Source organism: Arabidopsis thaliana, chromosome 5 (assembly GCF_000001735.4).
Source record: "Arabidopsis thaliana chromosome 5, partial sequence".
Classification (NCBI taxonomy): Eukaryota; Viridiplantae; Streptophyta; class Magnoliopsida; order Brassicales; family Brassicaceae; genus Arabidopsis; species Arabidopsis thaliana.
This window is the reverse complement of record NC_003076.8, coordinates 14,971,655-14,997,061: the sequence shown is the minus strand read 5'-3', so window position 1 is coordinate 14,997,061 and position 25,407 is coordinate 14,971,655. Positions and strand designations below refer to the sequence as shown.

At 32.7% G+C, this 25,407-nt stretch overlaps 7 protein-coding genes and 1 pseudogene across 12 annotated transcripts; 5 read left to right on the top strand and 3 right to left on the bottom strand.

Annotated features, from left to right (window-relative positions):
• Position 1: 1 nt before the first annotated feature.
• On the bottom strand, positions 2-1,305 carry AT5G37750 (Chaperone DnaJ-domain superfamily protein). The gene has a single exon (NM_123134.4). The coding sequence runs from the start codon at positions 1,111-1,113 to the stop codon at positions 388-390; it is 726 nt and encodes a 241-aa protein (NP_198591.2). The 5' UTR covers positions 1,114-1,305; the 3' UTR covers positions 2-387.
• A 1,975-nt stretch (positions 1,306-3,280) lies between these two features.
• On the bottom strand, positions 3,281-5,182 carry AT5G37740 (Calcium-dependent lipid-binding (CaLB domain) family protein). Of its 2 annotated transcripts, NM_001203502.1 has the most exons (4): positions 4,804-5,013; positions 4,696-4,725; positions 4,004-4,099; positions 3,500-3,930 (listed from the first exon to the last, which is right to left on the bottom strand). In NM_001203502.1, exons 1-4 carry the CDS (start codon positions 4,912-4,914, stop codon positions 3,631-3,633), a joined length of 537 nt encoding a protein of 178 aa, NP_001190431.1. In that variant the 5' UTR covers positions 4,915-5,013; the 3' UTR covers positions 3,500-3,630. The 2 variants fall into 2 exon arrangements, with proteins under 2 accessions (NP_198590.1, NP_001190431.1); NM_123133.4 differs by lacking the exon at positions 4,696-4,725 and having other exon boundaries at positions 3,281-3,930; positions 4,804-5,182.
• A 3,618-nt stretch (positions 5,183-8,800) lies between these two features.
• Positions 8,801-9,356, top strand: AT5G37732 (annotated as a pseudogene). The gene is made up of 2 exons: positions 8,801-9,017; positions 9,194-9,356.
• A 691-nt stretch (positions 9,357-10,047) lies between these two features.
• On the top strand, positions 10,048-11,062 carry AT5G37730 (uncharacterized protein). Its single transcript, NM_123132.2, has 2 exons — positions 10,048-10,412; positions 10,608-11,062. Exons 1-2 carry the CDS (start codon positions 10,178-10,180, stop codon positions 10,919-10,921), a joined length of 549 nt encoding a protein of 182 aa, NP_198589.1. The 5' UTR covers positions 10,048-10,177; the 3' UTR covers positions 10,922-11,062.
• Positions 11,063-12,331: 1,269 nt separating this feature from the next.
• ALY4 (ALWAYS EARLY 4) lies at positions 12,332-15,443 on the top strand. Of its 2 annotated transcripts, none has more exons than NM_001085207.2 (7): positions 12,332-12,586; positions 13,034-13,269; positions 14,080-14,223; positions 14,305-14,373; positions 14,483-14,682; positions 14,808-14,867; positions 15,074-15,424. In NM_001085207.2, exons 2-7 carry the CDS (start codon positions 13,084-13,086, stop codon positions 15,255-15,257), a joined length of 843 nt encoding a protein of 280 aa, NP_001078676.1. In that variant the 5' UTR covers positions 12,332-12,586; positions 13,034-13,083; the 3' UTR covers positions 15,258-15,424. The 2 variants fall into 2 exon arrangements, with proteins under 2 accessions (NP_001078676.1, NP_198588.2); NM_123131.4 differs by having other exon boundaries at positions 12,410-12,586; positions 14,784-14,867; positions 15,074-15,443.
• Positions 15,442-18,496, bottom strand: AT5G37710 (alpha/beta-Hydrolases superfamily protein). 2 transcript variants are annotated; one of them, NM_001344215.1, is made up of 5 exons: positions 17,202-18,496; positions 16,625-16,683; positions 16,411-16,539; positions 16,202-16,337; positions 15,442-15,955 (listed from the first exon to the last, which is right to left on the bottom strand). In NM_001344215.1, exons 1-5 carry the CDS (start codon positions 17,901-17,903, stop codon positions 15,662-15,664), a joined length of 1,320 nt encoding a protein of 439 aa, NP_001318690.1. In that variant the 5' UTR covers positions 17,904-18,496; the 3' UTR covers positions 15,442-15,661. The 2 variants fall into 2 exon arrangements, with proteins under 2 accessions (NP_001318690.1, NP_001332273.1); NM_001344216.1 differs by having other exon boundaries at positions 15,442-16,337.
• AT5G37715 (uncharacterized protein) lies at positions 17,617-18,039 on the top strand (the record flags this gene model as incomplete). The annotated part of the gene is made up of 2 exons (NM_001344217.1): positions 17,617-17,640; positions 17,959-18,039. The coding sequence occupies 2 exons, from the start codon at positions 17,617-17,619 to the stop codon at positions 18,037-18,039; spliced, it is 105 nt and encodes a 34-aa protein (NP_001332274.1).
• Positions 18,497-20,832: 2,336 nt separating the features above from the next.
• Positions 20,833-23,709, top strand: AT5G37690 (SGNH hydrolase-type esterase superfamily protein). 2 transcript variants are annotated; one of them, NM_001344214.1, is made up of 6 exons: positions 20,833-21,160; positions 21,488-21,615; positions 21,717-21,843; positions 21,961-22,073; positions 22,844-23,093; positions 23,238-23,709. In NM_001344214.1, the coding sequence occupies exons 1-6, from the start codon at positions 20,947-20,949 to the stop codon at positions 23,450-23,452; spliced, it is 1,047 nt and encodes a 348-aa protein (NP_001332462.1). In that variant the 5' UTR covers positions 20,833-20,946; the 3' UTR covers positions 23,453-23,709. The 2 variants fall into 2 exon arrangements, with proteins under 2 accessions (NP_001332462.1, NP_198585.2); NM_123128.3 differs by having other exon boundaries at positions 20,833-21,184.
• The last annotated feature ends 1,698 nt before the right edge of the window (positions 23,710-25,407 follow it).

The following is a 25,407-nucleotide window of genomic DNA, read 5'->3' as shown; positions in this document are numbered from 1 at the left end:
AACTTGACAAGTGACTTGTGAGGAAGATAATGTTTTATTGTTGCTGTAAAAAATGTTATAAAATCAACTAACAACAAGACATACAATGTTTAAAGAGAAGTTAGGACTTAGGACACTACACATTGACGTTGAAAGGAGAACCCGCTCTTGTTCTACAGTACAATTTTAGTCTAAAACTGAAAAAAGATTAATAACATATCCTAAAGAAAACATGAAAGGTTTAAAAGCAGGAATATGCAAATTCTAAATGTCATATGACTCGTACTTCTTAGTTCACAGTTGTCCTCTGCCTCTTGAGAATCTTCTCTGCAGGAGCAACCGTTTCTTGTGCGTCAAGCCCTCTTTTGGTACTTTGATTTGCTGAACTTCCACAATTAGACCTAGCCTTTAATGAAACTGATGAACGTTTCCAGGTAAAAGTAACAGATGGCGAGGAAGACTCGTTTTTGGTGCTTTATCCTGGACACTCCATTGTTGCTGTTGATGAGAAGCTTTTTTGGTGGTTTTGTTAGGTTCTTTTGTAGTTATCTCGGTTGCAATGAAAATCTGACGACAATTAGGACAAAGTATAGCCTTGTTAAGATTCCAATGCCTCAGAAATTCACCTTTGGTCTTGCAGCTTCTGCACATTGTCCAAAACGTTCTGCTTTTCCTCTGTTTTGATGAATCTGTAGCTTTAGGTTTACTAGACTTTCCTTGTTTCGAATTCTTCCTTCTTTGATCATAAGAACTTCTCTGAACCTTATCAGATAACAAACACCAAGCTTCTGACACCAACTTAAACGCTCCTTCAGCGCCATAACACTTGTTCTTGTCCGGATGAAGTAAAAGAGCCAACTGCTTGTAATGTTTCTTTACTGTTTCATCATCAGATAAAGGATCTACACCTAAAACTCCATACCAATCAGATTCTCCTACGTTTGATCCACAAATATAAACATCGATCATCGTATTCCAACGACCATCAAGATTTGGAAACAAATTAATGAATTTCATCGCACCAACGTAATCTTTCTCCGAAAGTTTCTTCTCTACAATCTGCGTTGCTTCTTCCATCGTAAATTCCATATCGGTTGGGAGAGGTTTATTCTCTACGGTAACAAAAGAGTCCATTGGATTGTTCAGAGATCAGAAAACGAAAACAGATTTGCAGCAACTCTGTGTAAAGAACGAAACCGTGAAAAAGAAACTTCGCAAATTCTCTCAAGTCAAAGTGAAAAATCTCTGATTTTGATGGAGACCCACTGTAACCCTAATTTATAGAAGATTGATTGATTTCCTTTTCTAAGGAGCTAAAGGGGAAAATATTAGGTCGGTGGCTATATTTGTTGTTTATAATGATTTTTGTTTTTTTATAAAAGGAAACAACTATTAAAATTGTTGATTTTGTAATAAAATATTGTTAAGTTTAATGATATTCTCTCTAAAAAAAAATTGTTAACTCGTTGCATAAATTAAAAGGTGACATTAACTATAAATTAAATACAATTTTATTTTAAAAACTCCACAAACTTTTTTATTAACTTTTCTCCTTCCAGTAATATACACTTAAATTATGGGTGTCTTTAAAAACAGAAAAATTGACTCTACAACTTTTTTTCATAAACTTTGGAAAAACAAAACAAAACAAAACACAAATTGATTTAATATTATTGTCTTAAAAGACATTATTGAGCACCAGATCATTGTCTTAAAAGACATTGTTGAGCACCAGAGACTTTTTTCTAAATAGTCCTAGAGATTAAAAACCAAAAACCTTTCTACAAACAAAGTCGGTTTATGTCAATTTCTCCTACGAAAACTTAGCAGGTACGGCCCAACACTATGGCCTGCCCTAAAGCTCAAACAATTTTTTTCTTCTTATAATTAAACTATAACAAATGTGACATAGTAGTCAAGGGAAAAGGATATTTTCATACCGGTATTATATTCTGAGTGTATTTTCATACCCAGACAAATTTATAGATTACTAGGTGAGTGTAGTAATCTATAGATTTTTTAGATACTTTTTATATTGTTTAATTTAAATAATTTTTATTTATCTAATCATTCACTCATGCAATAAGAAATTATTTTTAGTATTAAAATATATCTTTTCTAACAACATTCTCAATATTTCATCATATTCATAATTCATAAACAACGTTCATCTTAAACCAATTTAACAGAGGATAATCTTCGATTCTAGAATCATAAGAATTTGATGATGGAGTTCCTTACGTATTCTGCACCCTCGGTGATTTATTATATAAATATCAATTTAAGAGAATAACCTACTCAAATCATTAACTAATCCACGATTTTTATATACTCATACTTTAAGTTTGGATTACAAAAAAAATCTTCGAGTATAAAACCACTATTAAAATGGTTTTATTGAAAAATCATGTAATATTAAAATAAATTTAGTAATAGTACATTAAATATGTAAAATAAAATAATATATAAAATAAAATAAGATATAAAATTAAATAATAAATGTATTATTAACCTATAATTAATAGTACATTACATTAATTATTTAATAGACACATGGCAAATGCTAAAGTGATGATGTGACAATTATATGGAGAGAGTTGATCAACTTTCATATATATAATTTTCAAATTGACGGAAGTTAGTCAACACCGTCAAGAGAGTCAGCAAACACGTCAAATATGACATGTCTAAAACGACATCGTTTACATCGTTGAAATGTAAATGCAATTTTTTTTGCAAAATCTGGGTTTCGAACCCGCGTCCTCTGCCCGAAAAATTGGAGTACTTAACCATTTCGTCCGACAAACTTCATCGGGACATTCTAAACATTGAAATATAGAAGGCTTCCACGTTTTTGTTTTCAGATTAATAAAACACAATCGAATTGGGGGAAAACAATCTAAGGTTTAATCGATTTTACTCTTTCGATTTCTCCGAAATAGTCAAACTCAAACTCATATTGTGTATACTAATTTGTTAAGTTTTTGTTAGCATGTTTAACATTTAGTTAGACTCGGTCAAGCTAATTAAATCTGTACATAAACATTGTAGATGAAATTTGTTATGGAATAATGAAAACGTTGATCATTTCACCAATTCTTCATCAAGCTTTATTCCTCTGTTTTCCATCTATCTTTCTAAGAATCTGATGGACTCATGATCGGCAAATACAAGTTATGTTTTATGGTTTTGGTTTTATGAATTTAGCTTAACATGATATTACTAAATCTTGTTGAGATTAGGATTTACGATTTGGTGTTTATCTTCTTTTAAGGTTTTCTGATATATGTAACCATAAGCAGAAAAATAATAATTAATAGCTAAACAGACATTTGTGTCAATTGTTCCTAAGCTCATAATTGGAACTATCAGAATCCCTAATAGTTCACAAAGAAGAGGCGAAAGATCATTGAGTCTACACAATTCACGCTAATAAGACAGGATATTTATGTAGATATCCAAATGTTTACACTTACTCCTCATGGAATTGCAAACTTTTTGGAATCAAACAAGAGAAAAAAAAAACGAAATGAGTTTATTACACAAGCCAGTTTGAGATTCTTTCATTGACCAGTTTTAAACTGCACCATAGTTCTAGTTTCTAACCATATGCACAAGGGACTAATAAAGATCGGATCGATATGATTTGACCTAAATACCCCTTGAACCCGGGACATCGATCCACTCGAGCTGTAGCTCAACCTCTCCACACTCCACGTGCTGGAGTCTAAGGAACATATTCTGGACAATCTTGCCTTGGTTCAACACAATGTGGCTTGATTCAGACAAACAATTTTTTCTGCTCGGCTCTATCTTCTTTATTATGGTCCCATTAGGAAGTCCTGGTCCGAGCTGATGGGCAAATTTAATAGCTTCAATAAATGGACCAATGTGGAACTCGGCTTCTCCCATCTTGTCATCCGCGGAGAGCAAGTCATAGTCATAAACCGTCTGCATCATAATTCCCACCGCTTATCATTCTGGTTCAGCTATCATGCTACAATATAATGTAAGGATTACTTACAAGTTTAATCGGGAGATTCGGATCAGTCACGGAAAGTGTCAAGTCGTCGTTCCACTCGGGGTTTACACTATGTTTCACCACGCGTGTTTTCAACTTCTGTATCACAATCACAAACAAAAGATTCAAGAACTAGCAAATGCTTTTGATTGATCTTAAGGTAAGTCAAAAGGCGACAACACAAGTTACAAATATTTCGTGGTGGAACCAGAAGAGATTGATGTTGACATCAAAAAATCAATGGCTTTTCACCAATATTCCAATGTTCATAAAGATCTCATGTGCAAAGGACCCACTAATATGAAACGAAGCAAAAGTCTACTTCTTCATTTACATGTATGCAAATTATAAACTATATAACTCAAACTCTATTCAGAGAAGGTATTAACTGGTTATTAATTTGGATTAGGTTAAGACAACTCATAACTAGTACTATTCAGACATATACCAAATCAAAAGTCAGAGACTTCACATTTAGCTTGTAAAGATTAGGTATAACTAAATATGTGATGTCAACCCTCAAAAACTGCCTCCAATCCATTATTGATAACCAAATTTTTAATCAAATTTCTAGTTAGTTTTGAGATCTACAAAAAGAATCAATAATCCACTGTCAAATTATAAAAGACCTCATTGAGTTTCACTACATAGACTCATCAATAATCTTATCTCTTTTATAATAAAAGTTTTACTACCGACCAACAGTTCAATAAACGCATCAGATTCTACTAGATGCATAACCAGATTTATTCTAAGATGCAAAACAGAATTGGCTAAAATGGAAGAGAATAAATTTTTGGTACCTGTTTACCGCAGTGAACGACGATGTAAGGATCACTGCTTGAGATGTCTCTAATGGCGAGATTCACACCTCTTTTCACATGAATTCGAAGAAGACCTACAAGATTCTCCATTGTTTGTTTTTCTTTTTGTTTTTTTCTCTCGTAGAAAGTTTGTTGGAGTGGGTGTGATGATGAGAGACTTGGAGAATTCGGACAGCTCTGATGAGGTTTTGTGACTTTTGTCTATTTTCTTATATAGATACGGAACTGATTTTATCTTCTTTATTTTTCCGAGGATGGATATATTGTAGACTTTTCTGCCTCGAGCCACCTCTGTCTCTTTTTTACTTTAATTGTTTACCATTTCTAAAAAGACATGTAAAACAAAATAGATTATTGGAAAACAAGAAATTAAGTGAACAATACAAAAATAATAATAGAGGAACACAAAAAATACAAAACAAACGTTGAGAAACCGAAGAGATTCTAACTAATTTTAATAATTTTTCTAAATCATATGCTTCATCCTTTTTATTAAATTGTGGAGGTTGAAGATGTTGTACTATATTTTTCTAAAGTTACAAATTCTTACAATCATTTGTTTCTTTTTCTTTTAATTTAAAATATTGTATTGTCCAAATTTGTCTTACTCGTTTTTAGAGAGTGTTATGTTAATTCATTAGCTGGTTAATTTTTTTTTTAATAAGAATTCTGACCTACTTTGCCTCTTAAAAATTTATGATTTTTTATATGATATGTTTTTGTTTTGTTGTTTGGTGTTTTTTCCTCTTATTTATTATAATTGAGTTGAGAAAAAAAAAACTAGTACTTTTAGTTTTGGATTAGATGGCAATAGGTCGTGTAAAGGTTTTTAGGGAATTTAAATGTTAGTTTGAATTAGAAAACCAAATGTTAAAACTGTATTATCCGGGGGAGGTGACGGATTAGTCAATTTCTATGGGTATTTTACCGACTATTTAAATAATTTTTGTCGTATTCAATTGACCAATACACTCAATTATTCGTCTCGATGATGCAGCTAATTAGAAAGTTAGTATTTAATTACGCAATTAATTTTTAATTACGGGCACATGTCACGCCAAATTTGGATTTGACCAGCAAATTAGAGTTTGAAGACTTTAATTCTTTTTTCCTTAACTATAAACAAAGGTCTGGTACGTATTTGATTTCCATCACCATAACTATAAACAAAGGAGTATGATTTTGTTGCGCGAAAATTTATTTTTTCTAGCCTTCCAAAATTTTCATGCAACTAACCAAAAGTGGCAGTGTAAATTGGTAATAAATCAGTATAATTAGAAACAATCATTGACTAAAAAACTATACACAATATTACAATATATTATGGACCAAAAGTTATTGTATTTTATAAGATTTCCAAAATTTCATGCAACTAATAAAATTAGGATTAATTATAGAAAAACCATAATAAAGTATGGTCTATTATGAATTTAGCCATATTCTCGAGTGATTATAAAGACGGATATTTTTGTTTTTTCTAAAATATTAATTTGCCTTTATTATTTTTTCTTCTTTAAAATTTTAATTGGGTCTTGAGATATAATTTTGACGAAAATGACTTAAGATTTGCTCATGATTCACAATCATATACTTTTCAGTTATTGCATACATGATTGTTCTGAGTTCTTTAGACATTATCTTTTACGGTTAAGATGATTCGATCCGCATCTATAATTAGAGAATTTGGGTTCTATAACATCATCTCTTAGAGCTTAGATATCTTACATCAAAACTTGTTTAATTAGTTCTATTGGATTCATCGAAAAAGGTTGGTCGTATAAACGTTGTGTGAATCATCGAAGCATAAGGAAACGATATTGATGGAGTCGAAAATAATGATTTTGATGGAATGTAGAGTCGGTGTTAATAAACAAATTTGATTATCACGACGGAGAGAATTGCAGTCGATGGAGACGGTGAGGGTTGTTGGTCTCATGACGGAAAAAACGAATTGGATTATCATCAACAAATTTGAAGGCGAAATCGTCATTTTGCGGACCAAACAGTACCCAAGCTTATAAGTCCAAGTAGAATATACTTCTATTCTAGTTTTTATGTCAAAATATGCCCATATGTACAAAAGGCTCAACAAAAATAGATCAATTTTAAGTTTAAAAAGTGCCTACACATTTGTGGTCTACTAGTGGTTGAGAATTGAAGAAATGTTGAAAGGAACTAATACATGTTCAATCCACCTAAGAAACAAAAAAAAAACATATTTGTATGAAAAGTATGAGTTTCGACCAAATACGCAAACAATTCATTTGGTAATTAGTAATAGGCGATTTGATGATCCAAGATATTACTCGTAACACATTTGAAAACTTGAGACACGGATTATGTTGATTTTTTGGGGAGACTGAATCATTTTAATACATTTTTATCAGAGTTGATCAGATCAGTCAATATCGTTTATAAAAAAAAAAAGTGATATAAATTTCTTTCACTAAAATACTGAAAATAGTAGTCATCTTTTTAGATTTACTGGAAAAAAGGATTTTGTTCTGTTTTTTTTTCTCGGATCAGATAAATAACTTTTTGTGTAAACCATCGAAATTTAAATTCATAATTTTGAAGTGTAGTCATCTGTAAAATCCTAATAAAAGTCTAAAACTACAAACAATAGATACCTACCTATAGTCGTCACTCTCTTAGCTTTCCTCGACCCTACAACGTTTTTGTTTCCAGTAAATTCAACCTTACAAGTTGGGCTCCGGCAGTATCCGACAATATTTTTTTCTCTTCTCGTCCGGCGAGCCTTCCATATTCGGTGGTTCAGGTTGAATTTATTGACATTTTAAAAAAGACCATGTTACTATAGTCTCTATAGCAAAACACATGTAATATTGTAAAGTAACACGTTCTACCAATTTCTCATAATGCTTATTTCATCATTCAGAACATAGCAATCATAATTTTATCAACTTGGCATAATTATTTTTATTTCGCACCTTTTTGAACAAAATATTCAAAATTTAGTAGTATAATAAAATAGATGTAAACTCGCTGTAACTATCCTGCATTAATTATAGATATCGTGCACCTCAATTAATTTGATATGTACACCGAACTAACTTGTCTCGTATTACCGGCTTACCGTTTTCCAAATAAATAATTTTCTGTATTAGGTTCGTACTACATTTCCTGTGTCATATGTCTCACCTCACTTTTAGTTGTACTTCACCTAATGATGCATTGAAATTCCCGACTAAATCCTCCTTGTGAGGAGTATATTATATTATAGCCATTTTCTAAAGAGAAAATGAGGCTAAGGAACCATAGTGATTTGCGTAATTTCCACTCATGATTTGGCTATACACCTAATTACTCCATATTTATATATAATAGTGAAACCTTGTAGCTTATGGATCACCATTATCTAATTAAAGTGTAGTTGCCATTATTGATATTTGCATGGGAGAATAAATATGCTGACCAATTTTTCACTAAAGTCTCAATGACCTTAGTTGTAGAAATATATATAAAACAATGTTTTTATGGTGGAAAACTTTCAGAAAAGATTCCACTCATCTCTCTTTCTCACCATAGTTGATGCATCCACATTTGAGCCAACAAGCCAATAGCATTAGATTCATAAAGAAAAAAACTTAAACGTACGTACAAATATGCAATAAACAAATTAGTGATCATTGATCAATAACCATCATTTTTATAACAAAAAGTGGTTTTTCACATATCTATGAATAACCCCATCGATAAATAATTTGTGCTCTTGATGTTTCGGGACTTATAATATGAATGTAATTAAGGATATTATAGATTCTTCTCAATAGAGTTTCAATATGGATGGAAACTCCTAACAATTACCTTTCATGGTCTCTTTCTATCTCTATATCTCTTCCTTTGTGCTCTTATAAAACGAAAGCAATAAGTATATGAAATCCATGCTTCTTTACTGATGTATGCATAGAAGACTAATATATATATATATATATATGAAGATATATAAAGAGTGATGAAAGGGGAGAATAAAAAATTGTTGGTGAGTGTGAATGTTCTTGGAAGTGTTGGCCCTATAAGGTTTTTGGCCAATGAAGACGATGAAGTTTCAAGTGTTATTAACACAACCTTGAAAGCCTATGCTCGTCAAGGGAGGATCCCGGTTCTAGGGTTCGAAGTGGATAACCTCAATTTCTATTCCATTAACGCCGGATTCAGTAGTATTTTCCATCCACCACTATTTAGTTTGTTCTCTTAGAATCACCTAAATTCTAGATTAATCTTGACCCGCTTATAAAAAATCGCATTAGTTGTTTAACGTTGTGTGTACAAATTTTGGTATAAAATTCTAAATCGAAAGTAATTTGATATTTGTTTATCATTTTTTTGGTGTTAGAATTGAATACACACAAGAGAAGATAGGATCAATGGATGTAACGAATTCCTTGTTGTGCATGAAAGAGCCAAGACCATTGGAAAAAGTCCAAAGAAAAATAGAGAGTAAAGCATCAATCTTTTGGAGGGACCATGCATCACCACTGGATCAAACAACACTTGGTTACTATCCATGATCTTTGCATATAAATAAGGAAGCCTATCCTCAAAGGTAAGGAAATATACAATATAATATCCATCTTTTTCAAGTAGTTTGACCCTAAAAATGACATTACATCCTTTTTCACCACTCTTGTTCAAAATTTCAATGAGTACTGTATCCATAGTGATTTGCATTATTTCCACCCATAGTTTGGCTATATACTTTTAATTAATCCACGTTTATATATGTTAGTGAAACATAGCTTATATATGTTTTACTATTTTCTAAATTCTAGTTGCTATTATTGATCTTTTGCATGGGAGAATAAATATGTTGACCTATTCGTTCACTAAAGTCTCCATTATGATTTATGCACATTAGTTGTAAATAATATAAAAAGGTTTTAGTGGTGGAATAGTTTCAGAAGAGATTCCACACATCTCTCCACCATAGGTGATATGCTTAGCTTCTTCATTTGAGCCAACAAGCTCTAATAGCATTAGATCCTCCAAATTTTCTATCGTACACTAAACTTACTAGTGACCAATAACCATTAATTTATTAACAAATTTAGACCCGCTTTAGTGGTTCTTAACATATCTATGATTATCAATAACCCCACAAAACTAAAATTCGTAGCCTTGATAGAAAATCTCTCTAACCTATTGTGTCGAGACTTATATATGCATGTAAGCATATATATTATAGGGTTATTCTCATATAGTCTCAATGGATGGAACTCCTAACACTTACCTTTCATGTTGTCTTCTCTTCCTTTAATTTATGCATCTATAAAACGGAAGCAGTAAGCAAGTAAGTTTCATTCTTCTTTAATGGTCTATACAAAGAAAAAGGATGAATAGAAATGAGAATGTAAAAGGAGTGATGAAAAGGAAGAATAAAAAGTTATTGGTGAGTGTGAATGTTCTTGGAAGTGTTGGTCCTATAAGGTTTTTGGCCAACGAAGACGATGAAGTTTCAAGTGCTATTAACACAACTTTGAAAGCCTATGCTCGTCAAGGCAGGATCCCGGTTCTAGGGTTTGATGTCGACAACTTCATTTTCTACTCCATTAATGCCGGATTCAACAGTATTCTACTCCACTCTTGCTTGTTCTCTCGGAGTCCGTGAATTCTAGATTAGTCTTGAGATCGGTTCAAGATTTACATGGCTAAAACAGAAAATCACCAAAACAATTTGCATCCTTAACCTTGTGTGTACAAAATATTGTATAAAGTACTCATTGAGCGTAATTTGATTTGACTGTTTACATTTTTGGTGTTAGCTTTGCATCCACAAGAGAAGATAGGTTCAATGGATGTAACAAATTTCTTGATGTGCAAGAAAGAGCCACGGCCACTGGAGAAAGTCGAAGGTATAAGAGAGAGTAGAGCTCGGATAGGCCATGGATGGAAAACTACTCATCTTCTTCGGTTTTTATTAGGATATATTCCTTACAATCACAAACCTAACTCTACAAGTCAAATGGACTATAGATCATTCGGTGATGGGAACGCTTATTGTATAGAGGAGTACCAACAAGAGTTTCAAAGGATTACCAAAATAAAGGAATACCAACGAGAGTTTCAAAGGTTCTAGTCTTCTAGAATAAATTTGGGATGGAAGCAAAATGCATTGGTCGACAGCCTTTCGAGATATACTTTACAATTCAATTGTGGACAATGATGGGATTATACAAAATATTTGAAAAACTACATTCTAAAGATCTCTATACATTTTGGTTTATACTAGTTCTGAAATCTAAATCTAAATCTAAACAGAATTTGACCGCCAATTTACCATGTACTAGAGACATTTTGCAAGAAAACTTGATCCATGAACTTACTTGACTAAGATTAAGAACAACTAATGGACGGTATCTTCGAATATATGAATACTAGTAAAGTCGTTTGCAAAATATTCAATTCAAAACAAATGTCTCTAAGTTGTACATGGTAAAATGGCAATCAAATTCTATTTGAATTTCATAATTTTGAATGGGAAAAATCTTGAAAAAAACTCTAACTAATTTTTATTTGGACGTTTAATACTCAATTGTTTTTAGTTGGAAGAAAATTACACGAAGTTATAAAACTGTACAATTTAATACTCACGATCTCACCACAAAAATAAAATTCTAATTTTATCCTTACCATCTTAATTAACTATTAATTTTTTAGATTATATGATATTAATTTTATAATTTTGGATAAAATTTATTTTTTAAAATTTTTTATTTTATGGCGTCTAAAAATTTTAAATGTCATTTTTAACTAGAATTATTTTATTTTAAAATTTAACATAAAAATTAGGAGAAAATCACAAATATTTTTTAAAAAGATCTTTAGAATGTAGTTTTCATGATTATATTCTAAAGATCTCTATATATTTTCGTCTCTATACTAATTATGAAATTCAAATAGAATTTGACTGCCAATTTACCATGTACTAGAGACATTCTAAGTTTTTGCAAGAAAAGTTGATCTATGGACCATATCTTCGAATTTATCCCTACATTATTAAAAGGGAAGTACAAATTGAAATTTTGTCTAAATTTGGCTTCAATTTTGATTTCAATTTTGGATTTTGTTCTTTGCTATTCAAAATCATTAAGAGTAATTTGGTATTAACAATCTCCTAAACTTTATATGATCCGATTCAATCTAAACCGTTCAATAAAATTAATTCCCTTCAATCTAAACCGTTTAACAAAATAAAGAATTTATGTCGTTTTTGAAATCAAAATATGATCACATTCCATCCCTAAAACACTATACTCAATCACAAAATCAATAATCGATAATATCCAAATCATATATTACGATTCTTCACTAATCACTAGATATTTATATTTATAAATTTAAAATATCAAATTTATTCAAATATTTAGTATAAAAACCAAATCTACCGATTGCCCGCGATTGCCCGCGGGTTAAATTCTAGTGTATACTAGTAAAGTCGTTTGCAAAATATTCATTTCAAAACAATGGTCTCTAGTACATCGTAAATTGGCAATCAAATTCTATTTGAATTTCGAAATTTCGATAGAGACGAAAATAACCTTCTAAGTGTTCTATAATTACGAAATTGTCCTTACCCTAGACTTAAACCCCATATTTTCTTCCTCCATCCCTTCTCTGCTAAATTCTGTCTGATCTAAAAAATCAACGAACACAAAACTCATCAAAGCTCCTCAAAACCCTAAACACAGTCTCTCCATCTTCTTCAATCTCTCTCTCGTTCGGATTCTCATCTCTTCTTCTGGTAATTTCTTCTTCTTCTTCTTCTATCTTCTTGCGAACCATTCGTGCTCTTGAACCATCTTACTTGATTAATTTCGTTCTATTCTCATCTGCTTGCACGCAATTATTAGTTTTCGTTTCAATAACTATGACTAGGTTAATATAGGATATAGATCTAGGGTTTCAATCGATGTTATGTTTGATTTGAGAACTATAGATTTCCCTCGTAAGTGATCTAGGGTTTATCTGATTAGCTCTCAATCTGATTGGATTGATTTGTTTCTCATGAGCCTTTGTGTTTTTCTACACTGGGTAGCTCTAAAATTGCAATTTTGATTGAAATTTATTGTTTGGGTCATTAAGCTAGTGCTTGTTTGAGTTAGAAGATAAGCCAGTTTTATGATTATGATATGTTTTTCTTGTTCATGTTTTTGGTGGTAACTAAACACTCCTTCTCTAATTTATGCAGGTTTCAGATTGAGTCTTGTTACTGTGTTTCATAAGACTATTGAAGTTAAGATGTCTGGAGCATTGAATATGACTCTTGATGAGATTGTTAAGAGGGGTAAAACTGCAAGGTCTGGGGGAAGAGGGATTTCTCGTGGGCGTGGTCGTGGACGTGGTGGTGGTGGAAGAGGAGCTGGACCTGCTAGAAGAGGTCCTCTTGCTGTGAATGCTCGTCCATCATCTTTCACCATTAACAAGGCAAGCTCAAAATCTGGGATCTTCTATGTGTATGATTTGGAAATCTGAGTTTCTGTGAAGCATTTACTTCATCATACTATATCTAAACGATGGGAGAAGCAGGTTTTCCTGTCCATGCGGAAAGCCTTACTTCTGATGATAGTTTGACATTCTTTAGCATTGAGAACATCGCCTAGGAACATGCTTCTTTCTAGTTCATGGAGATGTTTTCATTTAGGAATGCCTCTTACCCCTGCAGTTTCAGTGTACTTTGTGGTTTATGTTGTTAATTGTGAGGACTTTGGCAGACAAGTTATTGGTTGCTTTTGCGACAGTACTTAGAACCTGAGGAGCTTCAGTAAGATGAAGATCAAAATTTGTTCTTCCAGTACAATTAGACATGTTGTGCATTTCCGTCACACAGTTTCAAATCCTCAAAAGATGTGTGGTGTTGTAGTAAATATAGTGACTTACCCTCCTAACCCCTACACAGTCTTAACTGTATCATGCATGAAGTTATTGATGAACGTCCTGCTGCATTTGGAATTTCTTCAGCATGCTATGAGCGTCGGTTTTTCTTTTATCATCATAGCCTTGGTACAAAGAATTTGTTTTGGAACCGGAGCATAGTCGGTCAAACTCATTGTTCCTCCATTTCATTTGGTTTTCTCATTGGGTGGTTCTTGACTACTCGGTGGAGCTCTTTGCTTTGACTGGGTTTCCCTCTTCCAGGCATATGGGTGGTCACTTCTTTGGAATTGTTTTTCATTGACGCTGTTTTTGAAGTTCGACAGACATCTTGTACTGAAATGATTCTGTTCTATTGAATAGCCTGTCCGTAGGGTCAGGAGCTTGCCATGGCAAAGCGGTTTGTTTGAAGATGGCCTAAGAGCTGCCGGGGCATCAGGAGTTGAAGTTGGAACCAGGCTCCATGTTACAAATCTGGACCAGGGTGTGACAAATGAAGATATAAGGGTATAATCAGACTTCTATAATTTGTGCATTTGGTTTCTTAGAGGGGAGCCAGACACTAAAATGTATCTTCATGGGATCTAGGAACTCTTCTCTGAGATTGGGGAGGTAGAGCGTTATGCGATTCATTATGACAAAAATGGGCGTCCAAGTGTAAGTCCTCACAAATCTTTATCAGTCCCATTCTCTTCATGATTTTGAAAAAGTTTTATCTTGTATGCTCTTTCTAACAGGGATTTTGTTTTGTGCCATGTAACTATAGGGCACAGCTGAAGTGGTGTATCCAAGAAGAAGTGATGCATTTCAAGCTCTGAAGAAATATAACAATGTGCTATTGGATGGAAGGCCAATGAGACTTGAGATTTTGGGTGGCAACAATTCTTCCGAGGCTCCTTTATCTGGTCGTGTGAATGTGAATGTCACTGGACTCAATGGAAGGCTGAAGAGGACGGTTGTTATCCAGTATGAATTTCTGTCTTTTCTTTTTGTTTTCTCAGTAATCGCATGAATAACTGTTGTGAGACTAAATCCAAGACTTACACAATCTTCTCTGATGCTTGTAGACAAGGAGGAGGAGGGAGAGGAAGAGTTAGAGGTGGGAGAGGAGGAAGAGGTCCAGCTCCTACTGTCAGTCGCCGCCTTCCAATGTAAGTATAAATCTGTTTCTCTTAATTCGTTTAGCGGAGAACCGAACTGAGATTTGTCAACTGCATTCCATATTAAACTGCATGGTCACAAAAGTTTTGTTCCTATTTTTGTGTAACCAAACCGAATAAATCAAAATTCGTAGTTAATTGATTTTCGTTTGTTTCGGTTAATGTTTTAATTTGCACTTGTTTTCTCTTGGTGGCAGTCATAACCAGCAGGGAGGAGGGATGAGAGGAGGAAGAGGCGGGTTTCGTGCTAGAGGGCGTGGTAATGGTGGCCGTGGTCGTGGTGGTGGAAGAGGAAATGGAAAGAAGCCAGTGGAGAAGTCAGCTGCTGATCTTGACAAAGATCTTGAGAGCTATCACGCTGATGCCATGAACACCTCTTAAATCGTGTTGTGTTGTTCTTACTAAACTAGTTTCAGATGAAATCATGCTTCTCTTTTTTTCATGCTCTTCGTTGGTTTTGTTGGATGTTGATTGTAAAGTAAATGGAAGCCTTTTAGAATCTAGCTGTCTTAAATTTTCTTTTATATAAAGAGTGATTTAAAGTTACCAAGTGAACTGTTTTAAGATCGGTTTTACTCATCAAATTCAGAAGTCTAGAGAGAATTAGGTTTTACATTGTAATGAAAAAAGTGAGTCTGATTGTGAACAAAAATTTCTCAGACCAATTTAACCGGATTATAGACATTCTCACACATCCATAAAGCCTAGAAAATTTACAAAACTGAGTTAAAGAAAAAAAAAACACACACCATTGAATCACAACCATCAACCTGACGCAAGCCTATCTACCTTTCAGGAACAACGTTATCGTTGAGAACGAATTCTCCTGAATTGCTTCGATGGAAAAGCTTGTCCACAACTTCATCCCAATTCTTCTTCTTTGTTTTCAACTCCGCGGATGCTTCTCCATTGTTGCATTCTTCTTCTTCTTCCGCGGTGGACACTGCGTGTGGGATATTAAGACTCACGGCTCTCTCCAACGCATCTTTGTGCTCTTTCTCTAAAGTACTTAACCTCTCCATTCTCTTCTCTTTTGGTGCCATTGTTACCACTGTCTCTGAACTCTTCTCTCTCAATATCTGTAACCACACACCACAAAACCCACCATTTATAAAAAGAAGCCTAACTAGTCCCTTACTATTTTGTGCAAAGATAGTAAAAAAATTTGTAGCAACAACACAATTAAAGATTTTATACTCTTAACAAAATCGTCGAAAATCTAAATCTTAAATCCTGTAACCTTACTTAAGCCTTATAAACTAAATCCTAAATCCTTAGCCCTAACCATTGATCTAAAACATAAAAATGCAGAAATTAAATGTCACCTGCAATGCCTTTTCTGCTTCTCTTTCTATCCATAGAATCGCATGATCCGATGTTGCATTCGATGATAATACTATATGCTCAAATCTACCATCAACGGGAATCGCGGTTCTCACTTCGGGAGGAAACCTTCCACATCTAAATACAAAAAATAATCAGAGGAAAAACAAACAAAAATTGCTAAGAAATGCCACACTAACTTCATTATTACCTGCAAAATTTCCGCTCAACGATATGATAAATTCGACCAGGAGCATAAAGCCTTCTAGGATCTCTTAGTTTCCGACCTTCCGGTATAAATGTATCCCTCAGACAAACTAGAAACAACAAGCACGGCAAGCTGTCCGAACAACGAATACAAAATGTTGAACTATACCTATAACAAATTCATTCCAACAAGAGCATTTTCGAAGTTCGACACTTACCAGAATACAGACTTGAATATATCCTCTAATGGTGTCGCTGTTCTCGGTAAAAAATCATCCTATTATTCCACAAACACTAAGTTTTGTTAAAATTCTTAGTAAAATACCTTACTCTATAAAAATTCTCTCTATAGACAGATACCTTTCTTAACAACTAAACAACCTCCAAAACTAGTACAAAATTTAGCAGAATATTCTGACCAAACTCAAGAAGCAAAATGAAAAATTCAATTCGTCGATTCATTGTATAAAGCAAAAGCATATTCTGAACTTACGAAACAGGATTATGACAATGCTTGGTCAACAATGAACCAACCACCACCATCCAACAAGACAGTTACAAATATAATCCAAATTTTATATCAAAACTATAAATATATTCAACTCTTTACATAACCAAAAAAATTAGTTGTCAGAAATCAATCTCTAACCCCAAAAACAACTAAACCATAACACCCTTAACTTAAATACAAGTGATTTAACATTTCTAATATATTATTCTTTGTTAAAAAATCAATTTTTGTAAAAATCTTTTAACTAACATTGAGATCATTAAAACATGGTTAAATTTTTTTACCTGCAAAATGACGGAGGAGATGACGTCAGCATACTTAACGGCGAGATTAAGCGACATACATCTCGCCGGAGCCAAAGCAAAACATCGAACCTTATTCCTCGGAATATCACCAATCATCGCCGGAGTATTAACAACCAAAACCGCCATCAACGCCGCAACACCAGAACCCAAAGAATGACCAGCAAAAACCAAATCATACTCTCTACCATTCTCTTCCCAAACTCTCCAAAGAGTCTCAGATTCTTGATTCAAAACCCAAGCCGCAGATTTCAACAACCCACGATGCACATAACCACCACCAAGCATTTTCTGACCTAATTTGTTATCTAACAGAATCTTGTAATCACTCTCTTTAGCTAAGTTCAAGCCACGAATCGCTAAAACAATCTCACGGTGGTCGTGATCTATGTAGATAATGTACGGTGGAGATCTTCCTTGGGTTTTTTCGTGTGTCACACGTTTGATGACCCATTCAGGGTTTAGATCGAAAGTTCCTAACGAAGGTGAGATTTTAGGGTTTCTGAGATCGGGTTCGTAGACGGCGAGGATTACTCGGCTGATTCTTGGGATTGGTTCGAATTCTTCCGGTGTTGCTGATGTCCACGTGGCGCTATCGTCTGAGCCTACGTGTGTGCATCGTTTCCATGCCCATCTACTGAATCCTACACAGAAGACACATTCTAGTCCACAAGCTACTGACATTTTTGACCCAAAGGTGAGATTTTTTTTTTTTGAAATTAGAGATTTTTGGTTTCAGAAATCAGAGGAAAGATTGAAACTTTTTGGCTCAAAGATGAGATTAGAGAATTTGGGTTTCAGAAATCAGATGAAAGATTAAAAATTTGAGATAAAGGTGAGATTTTTAGAACTATGAATTGGTTTGAGAGAAGACAAAATTTTGACTCAAAGTTGAGATTTTTAGGAGATGGGTACAGAGAGGAGATGGAATTAGAAGACTTGGTTTTTGATTTTTTTCAGAGGAAGAGAATCTGAAATTTGAGACAAGAGAAATTGGTCAAATTTCGAGGTCGAATGGGAAATTAGAGAACTTGAGATTTGATGAATATACAGTAAAGAAAAAATATTAAAATTTGAGGAAATACATGGAAAAAAAAAAGTTGTAATAAGAGCCAAAAGGGATAAAGAAGAAGAAGAAACCAGCTAAGTATAAAGACAGATAAGCGAGATTATCTCTCTTTCTGGGTGTTTCGAGACAGAGACAGGCAAGAAGCCCAAAAAGCAAGAATTGAAGAACTTGTCCATTTTCCCATGTTTTGTAATAAAAAAACGCCCAACTTTATTCCGTTTTATTTATTTACTCCTTTTGTTATTTTTAATTAATTTTCTAAAAAAAAAATATTTAAAATATATATTAAATCTGATCATAAAGAATATTCAATTATTTTTATTGAAGTTTAAAATACATCAATAATACTGCATATAAAACCTAAAAAATTAATGTTTAAAAAACATTTTTTTTCCTACAAAAATCAAATAAAAATGAAGAGTATTAGTTTACACAAATCTTGTAAATTGTGAAAATCTTTGATCCCCTCCCATTGATTTTTTAAAAAGTGAAAATATTTTTAACTATTTTTAAGGGTATTTTAATTAATTGTTTTTGTCTGAATGAGTTATAAAAACTCTTAAGGTGTGTAAATATGTTTTGTTGATTTGTCTATAATTATTACTATAAACTGATATTAGTAAAATTGACAAATTGATATGTGTAGACAAATTGCATTGTTGGTTATGAATAATGAAAATTCAGTTCTAGTAATGTAAAATTGGTAAACTAGGAACCGGTTAAAATGGATTCTTCTCGTTCCAAGAAATGTTTATACAAAGAAAGTTTCATATAGATATTAGTGATTAAGATATCAAAATATTTGGAAGGGATAAGAACTAGGCCTGGCCCAAATAGGGTGGAGAGAGGTGCAGTAGCCCATGGGTCCATACTACAGTTGTGACGACCAATGCATTTTGCTTCCATCCCCAAATTTATTCTAGAGGACTTGAAACTCTAGTTGGTATTTCCTTATTTTTGTACTCCCTTATTTGGTAATCCTTTGAAACTCTTGTTGGTACTACTCCTTTATACTTCAAGTTTGTATAATCTTCACAATTTGTGAGTCTGAAGCGAGCCCACATTTCATTCTCGAAAATCTCCCTTGTAATGAATGTTTTCCTCTTCGTTTACATTCTTAATGCATGCCACTCTTTATTGGATTCTTCTTTAATATGGTAAGAGGCATATTGTAATACTTAGTAGATACGTAAATGTCATGTCTTACCCAACCAGATAGTCGATCTCGCAATAAGAACCGTGAGAATAGTGCAATTTTGAAAATTTGGAATAAAAACAATGGTTGTGTATGGTCAGTTCGACTAGAGGCGTTGCCATGATTTCTCCCCTAACCCTATTTCCTCTTTGTGTTGTGTCACGTTTCTTTATTTGTTGCTGACCATTGAGTCGAGTAAGCCGTTTAGGAAAGATTCAATTTATGAAAATTTCTCGTTCACCCCCACTTGCATATTTTAGAGCTCAGTTGAACCTTTTTTAATTAGGCTCGACTACAATTGATCAGGTCTGTTTTTGTTGCTAGTGGTAGTCTCACAAGTCACAAGGCAAGATTCCAATCAAGGGACTACCTAGCTACTTTGTTTTTTCCTTTTGGGAATTAGTCTAATCACTCTATCGTTAGGTTTTATCTTTATTTTAAAGAATCTAGGTTTCTTACAGCAAGTTGTAAATAAATAACGAGTTAATCAAACAATATAAACCTAACTACATTTTGACTTCTTATGACGTCAGTTGGCCAACTTCTTATGAATCCATACACGTTTTTATTAAGTAATCAAATTACTCTTTTCATAGTATTTTCTTATACCAAAAATACTCTTTTGATATAATTAAGTTTGACCATAGATACGTCATACGTGTGACAGACAGTGTGAGATATAGCTATGTATCTATGCAGCTTAGAGTTGAGAATAAACCATTAACACTAGAAACATAACTGGATCAACGCAACATTGGTTTCATCAAATGCATCGTGGACGTTTCTTATAAAACGTTTGTTTCGTTATCTTAAAATTCGAAATATTCTGTAACCAAAACTGAACTGAAACCAATTTTGGTGTAATCAAACTAAACTGAATCGAACAAAATAAAAATTCATTGAATCTTATATTTAATCTTTTATATATTGAAAATCATAATCAGTATTTACATAAATTTCTTACTAAACCGAATTACGAATGGTTTTAGATGATTTATATTTCTGTCAAACCGTAAAAATAACCAACCCGAATCATAAACCAAATTGCTCACTCCCTATATTAACAATACCGAATTCTGAATACAAGTCTAACCGAATGGTTTTTAGTACACAATAGAAATGTGCACCGCTCCAAACAATTGTTCTCAAAACGTTAGGAGTCTAACCTAAAGTAGATGTATCATGTGCCATCTTTTCCCAACCGTGATGTTTCTCTAGAAAATTTCATTTTTCCAGAACAATCAAAAGATATATGTAAACATCTAAAGATTTATTAGATAAGAAAATAACCACCTAATTTTTATATGAATAGAAACTTGCTGTAATGGTCATAACCAGTAGAACAATAAATAATTACAAATGAGTTCATCATCACTATATATATTCAACATTCGCTTACATAACATTCTGTCCAAATTAGAGAATAAGTAACTCAAGAAGGAGTGAAATCAACACAAAACACAATGATGATCCTTAGGCTGGCTCTAGCCATCGTCATCTCCACCTATGCAACCGCACAACCAGCATCAACATCGTCGCTTGTAACCTATATATTCGGCGACTCGCTAACCGAAGTTGGTAACAACAATTTCTTGCAATATTCGCTAGCAAGAGCAGACTTTCCATATTATGGAGTTGATTTCTCCGGTGGTAAAGCTACCGGAAGATTCACCAACGGTAGAACTATCGGCGATATCATATGTGCATTATCTTTCTCTCTTTCTCCTTTTACTTATACATCTAATATATATAAGATTCATTTTTGTTTCAACTTTCTGCTCGTGTTTTGTGACACATACATATGATATTTTTTGTCCAAAAAAAAACACACATGAAATATTAGAAATAAGGTTTGAGTTTGGTTTTGTTTGTTCAAATCCAATGACTTTTATTGTTTGGTCTATAGTTATGGTTTTTAATATTTGTACTATGGTACTTAATTCCATGAACATTTGTATCTATTTTGTTACATCATCTCCAAAAACATTTATTTGTTTGTTATAGCTACGAAGCTCGGGATTCTATCGCCACCACCATATCTATCGTTATCACAAAACGACGATGCATTTCTCAGTGGTATAAATTACGCATCTGGAGGAGCTGGAATTCTCAATGAAACTGGCATTTACTTCGTACTATACTCCTCCTTTTCTATATACTCTCTTAAACATTTAAAAAATTTCAAGTATTTTAATATTGATTATAAATTTGTGTTATTCTGATGGAGATGCAGATCCAAAGGCTAACTTTCAATGATCAAATAAATTGTTTCAAGAAAACTAAAGAAGTTATTAGGGCGAAAATCGGAGATGGAGCTGCGAACAAGCATGTAAATGATGCCATGTACTTCATTGGTTTGGGTATAAATTAAAATTTACATTACTTGATTTTATCTAAAGTTTCTTCCCTTTTTCCATTTTGTAGGAAATTATTATTAATTACGATAACATTTTTTTTCTTGCATTTTTAATAAATAGGAAGCAACGATTATGTAAACAATTTCTTGCAGCCATTTATGGCAGATGGGCAGCAATATACACATGACGAGTTTGTCGAACTCTTGACCTCAACCCTACACAATCAGCTTACGGTATTCCAACCAACTTCTAATTTTCCTTTTTCTTTTGTTTAATCAATACTATCAAAAGTGAGTTATTCTAGTGAAGTTGAACCAATTGGTAGGTCGTTTTCACTCTTTTTTTTTATTATGATTATTATCAACCAATATATTATATATCTATACTTTTTGTCCTACTTTGGAAAATTTGGGGTTTAAATCTCTTATACGTGCATAGACACAGTGAAACTATACAAGTGTGTGAATCATGGTGGAAGTATTTTGGGTTTTAGAAACAACCTTTTTGATATGTATATCCTTTTTTTGTAAATTAGTATTGTGTCGCTTTGAGATATGTATTATAAATTTATAACTATGGTTCCATAATCCTTAGTAAATGACTACAAATTTCATTTGTTTACGTAAATAACCAAATGATAGTGTAAATAAATTATAGTTAGTGTTAAACATGTCTTGATTAGTATTTTTCTTATTTAGTAAAATCTCAACATTTTATTAGTGGACGATTTATTAGATTAAAAACCTCATAAGCAAATCACATGTTATTTTTTTCATTATGCATGTAAGTTTGAAAATAAATACGTTATGAATAAATCACATCGTAATTTTTATGATCCGTTAGATAAATAAATAATGTTATTTTTCAAAAGTTGCACCAAATAAAGAAAAAGTCTTAATATTTTTTCTATTACCAAACAAAATTATAAGGTTAAAGACATTTACTCTATAGTTGAGCTATTTGTTTAATTAAACCATGAAATAACTGAGATTTACTGGAGCAGACAATATACAAATTAGGAGCGAGGAAGGTAATATTTCATGGGTTAGGCCCATTGGGCTGTATCCCATCACAGAGAGTGAAGTCAAAGACACGCATGTGCCTGAACCGTGTCAACGAATGGGTATTGGAATTCAATTCAAGAACGAAGAAGCTATTAATAGATCTCAACAAACGCCTCCCCGGAGCTAAATTCTCTTTCGCAGACACTTATCCCGCCGTTCTCGATCTCATCAACAATCCCACTCACTACGGTAAAAAGAGAGAACTAATCAATATTCAGACTTTGCATAATTGCATTTGCGTTACGGGTCTTTATATCGTAACATACCATAACGTGTCGAAAACATATACAATTTAGTTTACGTTTTGACTATTTTACAAACAAAAAAACGCAGGATTTAAGATAGCAAACACGTCATGTTGCAATGTGGACACAAGTGTTGGAGGTCTTTGTCTTCCCAATTCCAAGATGTGTAAAAACCGTCAAGACTTTGTCTTCTGGGACGCATTTCATCCGTCCGATTCGGCTAATCAAATCCTAGCCGATCATCTTTTCTCTTCTCTTCTTTCTTCCTCTTCTCCTTCTCCTGCTCCTAAACCACGTCAATAGTTTAGCATTTACAAAAATAAAAACAGTTAACCAATTTTTGTTAAATTGGACCTACTTGCTATATACATGTGTAACTAATTTTATGTTCTTGATGTAACCATCAGGACAAATATGTGTGTTTTGTTACACAAGTATTATATATTATAAGATAATTATGGTTTGTATGTATCATGAACACATTGTTATATATACACATATATTCGTGTTTAGTGTTTCTAGACATGTGTTATAAATAAACATCTACACCAATTTTGGTCTTCAGATTGCTTTTGCAGCATAACTTCTTGTTTTTTCTCCAAAATGCTCTATAATCTTCAAATACATTTTAAACGTGTAAAAACCTGAAAAAAATTCTAAAAATAACAAAAAGCCTCTTAAAATTATACCAAAATCATAGCCAAACTCGATAAAATTCAAGGTATATCAATGAACTAATAACGCATCATTCATCCCATCACGTAAGTTATTAGACTCAAAGAAATCTAATACAAACCGAATTACCGAAGGCCCAACAGTACCCCAACATTCATGGTAAAAGATGGGCTAATAACTGTCTGGACCTGTAATTTGAATTTAACCATTTTCCTTATCGACCCTAACTTTTCCACTTCATGTCCAGAAAAAGGTTTAGTAAGCGTCAATAACTCATCCCATGGTAAACCTGCAAAATCCTCTTGCAGCAAAGCTTCCACCTTTTCATCAACATCTTCCATAGAATAGAGACTATTATAGTAGTTCGCCGCAAAATTCACCTTTCATATTCGGAACCTATAAATTCTCATCATTTTTCAACATTTCAATCTGATTTCTCCTTCTTCTTGTAATTGTTGAAGAAAAACTCTACTCGACCAAGAACTCACTAGTACCAAAACACTTGTATTCACTTATTATTCCTTGTATTCACTATATCAAGATCAATTTAATCATTTAGTTAAATTCAATATTACTCTCAAAGCTTTATTGAAAATCTAGCGCCCTTTTTTTTATAAAACCTAAATATACAAATCTGTTGTGTGAATTTTATCACATGCAAATATCCAACTTATAATATATGTAGAACACCATATGAAATTTTTTTGTTGCAAGAATACTACATGATTCAATATTTTTTTGGATTCCGATTTTCCCGTTTTGCTGTAGTAAGGGCCCGTCAACAATGGCACTATAATTGCTGAAAAAGACTTTACAAATGTGATGAAAATATGTTTGGTTTCATGGAGTGATGCAGAGAAGCTATACGATTGTTTCTCGACGGCCGTTACAAAAAATAGGAGAAATCGAAAACTAAAAATATATCATGAATTACATTGAAATCGATAAACAAGTATGTGTATTTTTTCTAGCAACACAAAAAAATGTAGTATATATTAAATTAATTGAGTATTTTTAAGAGATTTTTTTTTGTTTGGGTCTTGTGATAGCAAATCAAATTGTTTTATTTTTTTCTGAAAAACAGAACAAATCAAATTGTATGTGTTAATTCTTGTTTGAAAAAAAAAACAAAAAAAAAACAAAACAAATGATGGATAAGAAAAGGGTGATTTAGCTGAATAACCATATTTGATAAACAAATTAAGAATATAGCACCATATATATAGAAATTAAGAAAATAGCATGCAAGGAGAAGGAAAAGACAATTTTAGTGTTGAATTGGAAGTGAGATGATTTAGTAACACTTAGTTTAGTTTTCACCTATTTATTTTTTTTTGCTATAAATCTTTTCCAAAAAATAGATTTCAATTATAAAATTTATTAGAAAAAAACATAGGTTTTTTTCTACATACAAAATAGTTTGAATTTTTAAAATCGAATTTGAATTTATAAAATAGTAAGTAGTGTTTGTAAGTAAAGACTTGTACTATTTTGGATAGAAATAAAATGTTGTATTATACTATTTTGGATGTATAGAAAACTATACCCTAAGATACAACTTTGGCAACCCAAGCAATCAGATA

Excerpts from the sequence above, each read along its gene's own strand:
- AT5G37750 (NM_123134.4), bottom strand. The coding sequence starts at position 1,113 with ATGGACTCTTTTGTTACCGTAGAGAATAAACCTCTCCCAACCGATATG.
- AT5G37740 (NM_001203502.1), bottom strand. The coding sequence starts at position 4,914 with ATGGAGAATCTTGTAGGTCTTCTTCGAATTCATGTGAAAAGAGGTGTG. Across the intron at positions 4,726-4,803 it reads TCGTTCACTGCGGTAAACAG|AATCTGATGCGTTTATTGAA; the intron begins GTACCAAAAATT and ends TGCATCTAGTAG. Across the intron at positions 3,931-4,003 it reads CGAATCTCCCGATTAAACTT|ACGGTTTATGACTATGACTT; the intron begins GTAAGTAATCCT and ends ATTATGATGCAG.
- AT5G37730 (NM_123132.2), top strand. The coding sequence starts at position 10,178 with ATGAATAGAAATGAGAATGTAAAAGGAGTGATGAAAAGGAAGAATAAA. Across the intron at positions 10,413-10,607 it reads CATTAATGCCGGATTCAACA|CTTTGCATCCACAAGAGAAG; the intron begins GTATTCTACTCC and ends TTTTGGTGTTAG.
- ALY4 (NM_123131.4), top strand. The coding sequence starts at position 13,084 with ATGTCTGGAGCATTGAATATGACTCTTGATGAGATTGTTAAGAGGGGT. Across the intron at positions 14,374-14,482 it reads ACAAAAATGGGCGTCCAAGT|GGCACAGCTGAAGTGGTGTA; the intron begins GTAAGTCCTCAC and ends ATGTAACTATAG. Across the intron at positions 14,868-15,073 it reads GTCAGTCGCCGCCTTCCAAT|TCATAACCAGCAGGGAGGAG; the intron begins GTAAGTATAAAT and ends TCTTGGTGGCAG.
- AT5G37710 (NM_001344215.1), bottom strand. The coding sequence starts at position 17,903 with ATGTCAGTAGCTTGTGGACTAGAATGTGTCTTCTGTGTAGGATTCAGT. Across the intron at positions 16,684-17,201 it reads TCTCCTCCGTCATTTTGCAG|GATGATTTTTTACCGAGAAC; the intron begins GTAAAAAAATTT and ends GTGGAATAATAG. Across the intron at positions 16,540-16,624 it reads ATATTCAAGTCTGTATTCTG|CTTGCCGTGCTTGTTGTTTC; the intron begins GTAAGTGTCGAA and ends TTGTTCGGACAG.
- AT5G37690 (NM_123128.3), top strand. The coding sequence starts at position 20,947 with ATGATGATCCTTAGGCTGGCTCTAGCCATCGTCATCTCCACCTATGCA. Across the intron at positions 21,616-21,716 it reads ATGAAACTGGCATTTACTTC|ATCCAAAGGCTAACTTTCAA; the intron begins GTACTATACTCC and ends ATGGAGATGCAG. Across the intron at positions 22,074-22,843 it reads CCCTACACAATCAGCTTACG|ACAATATACAAATTAGGAGC; the intron begins GTATTCCAACCA and ends TTACTGGAGCAG.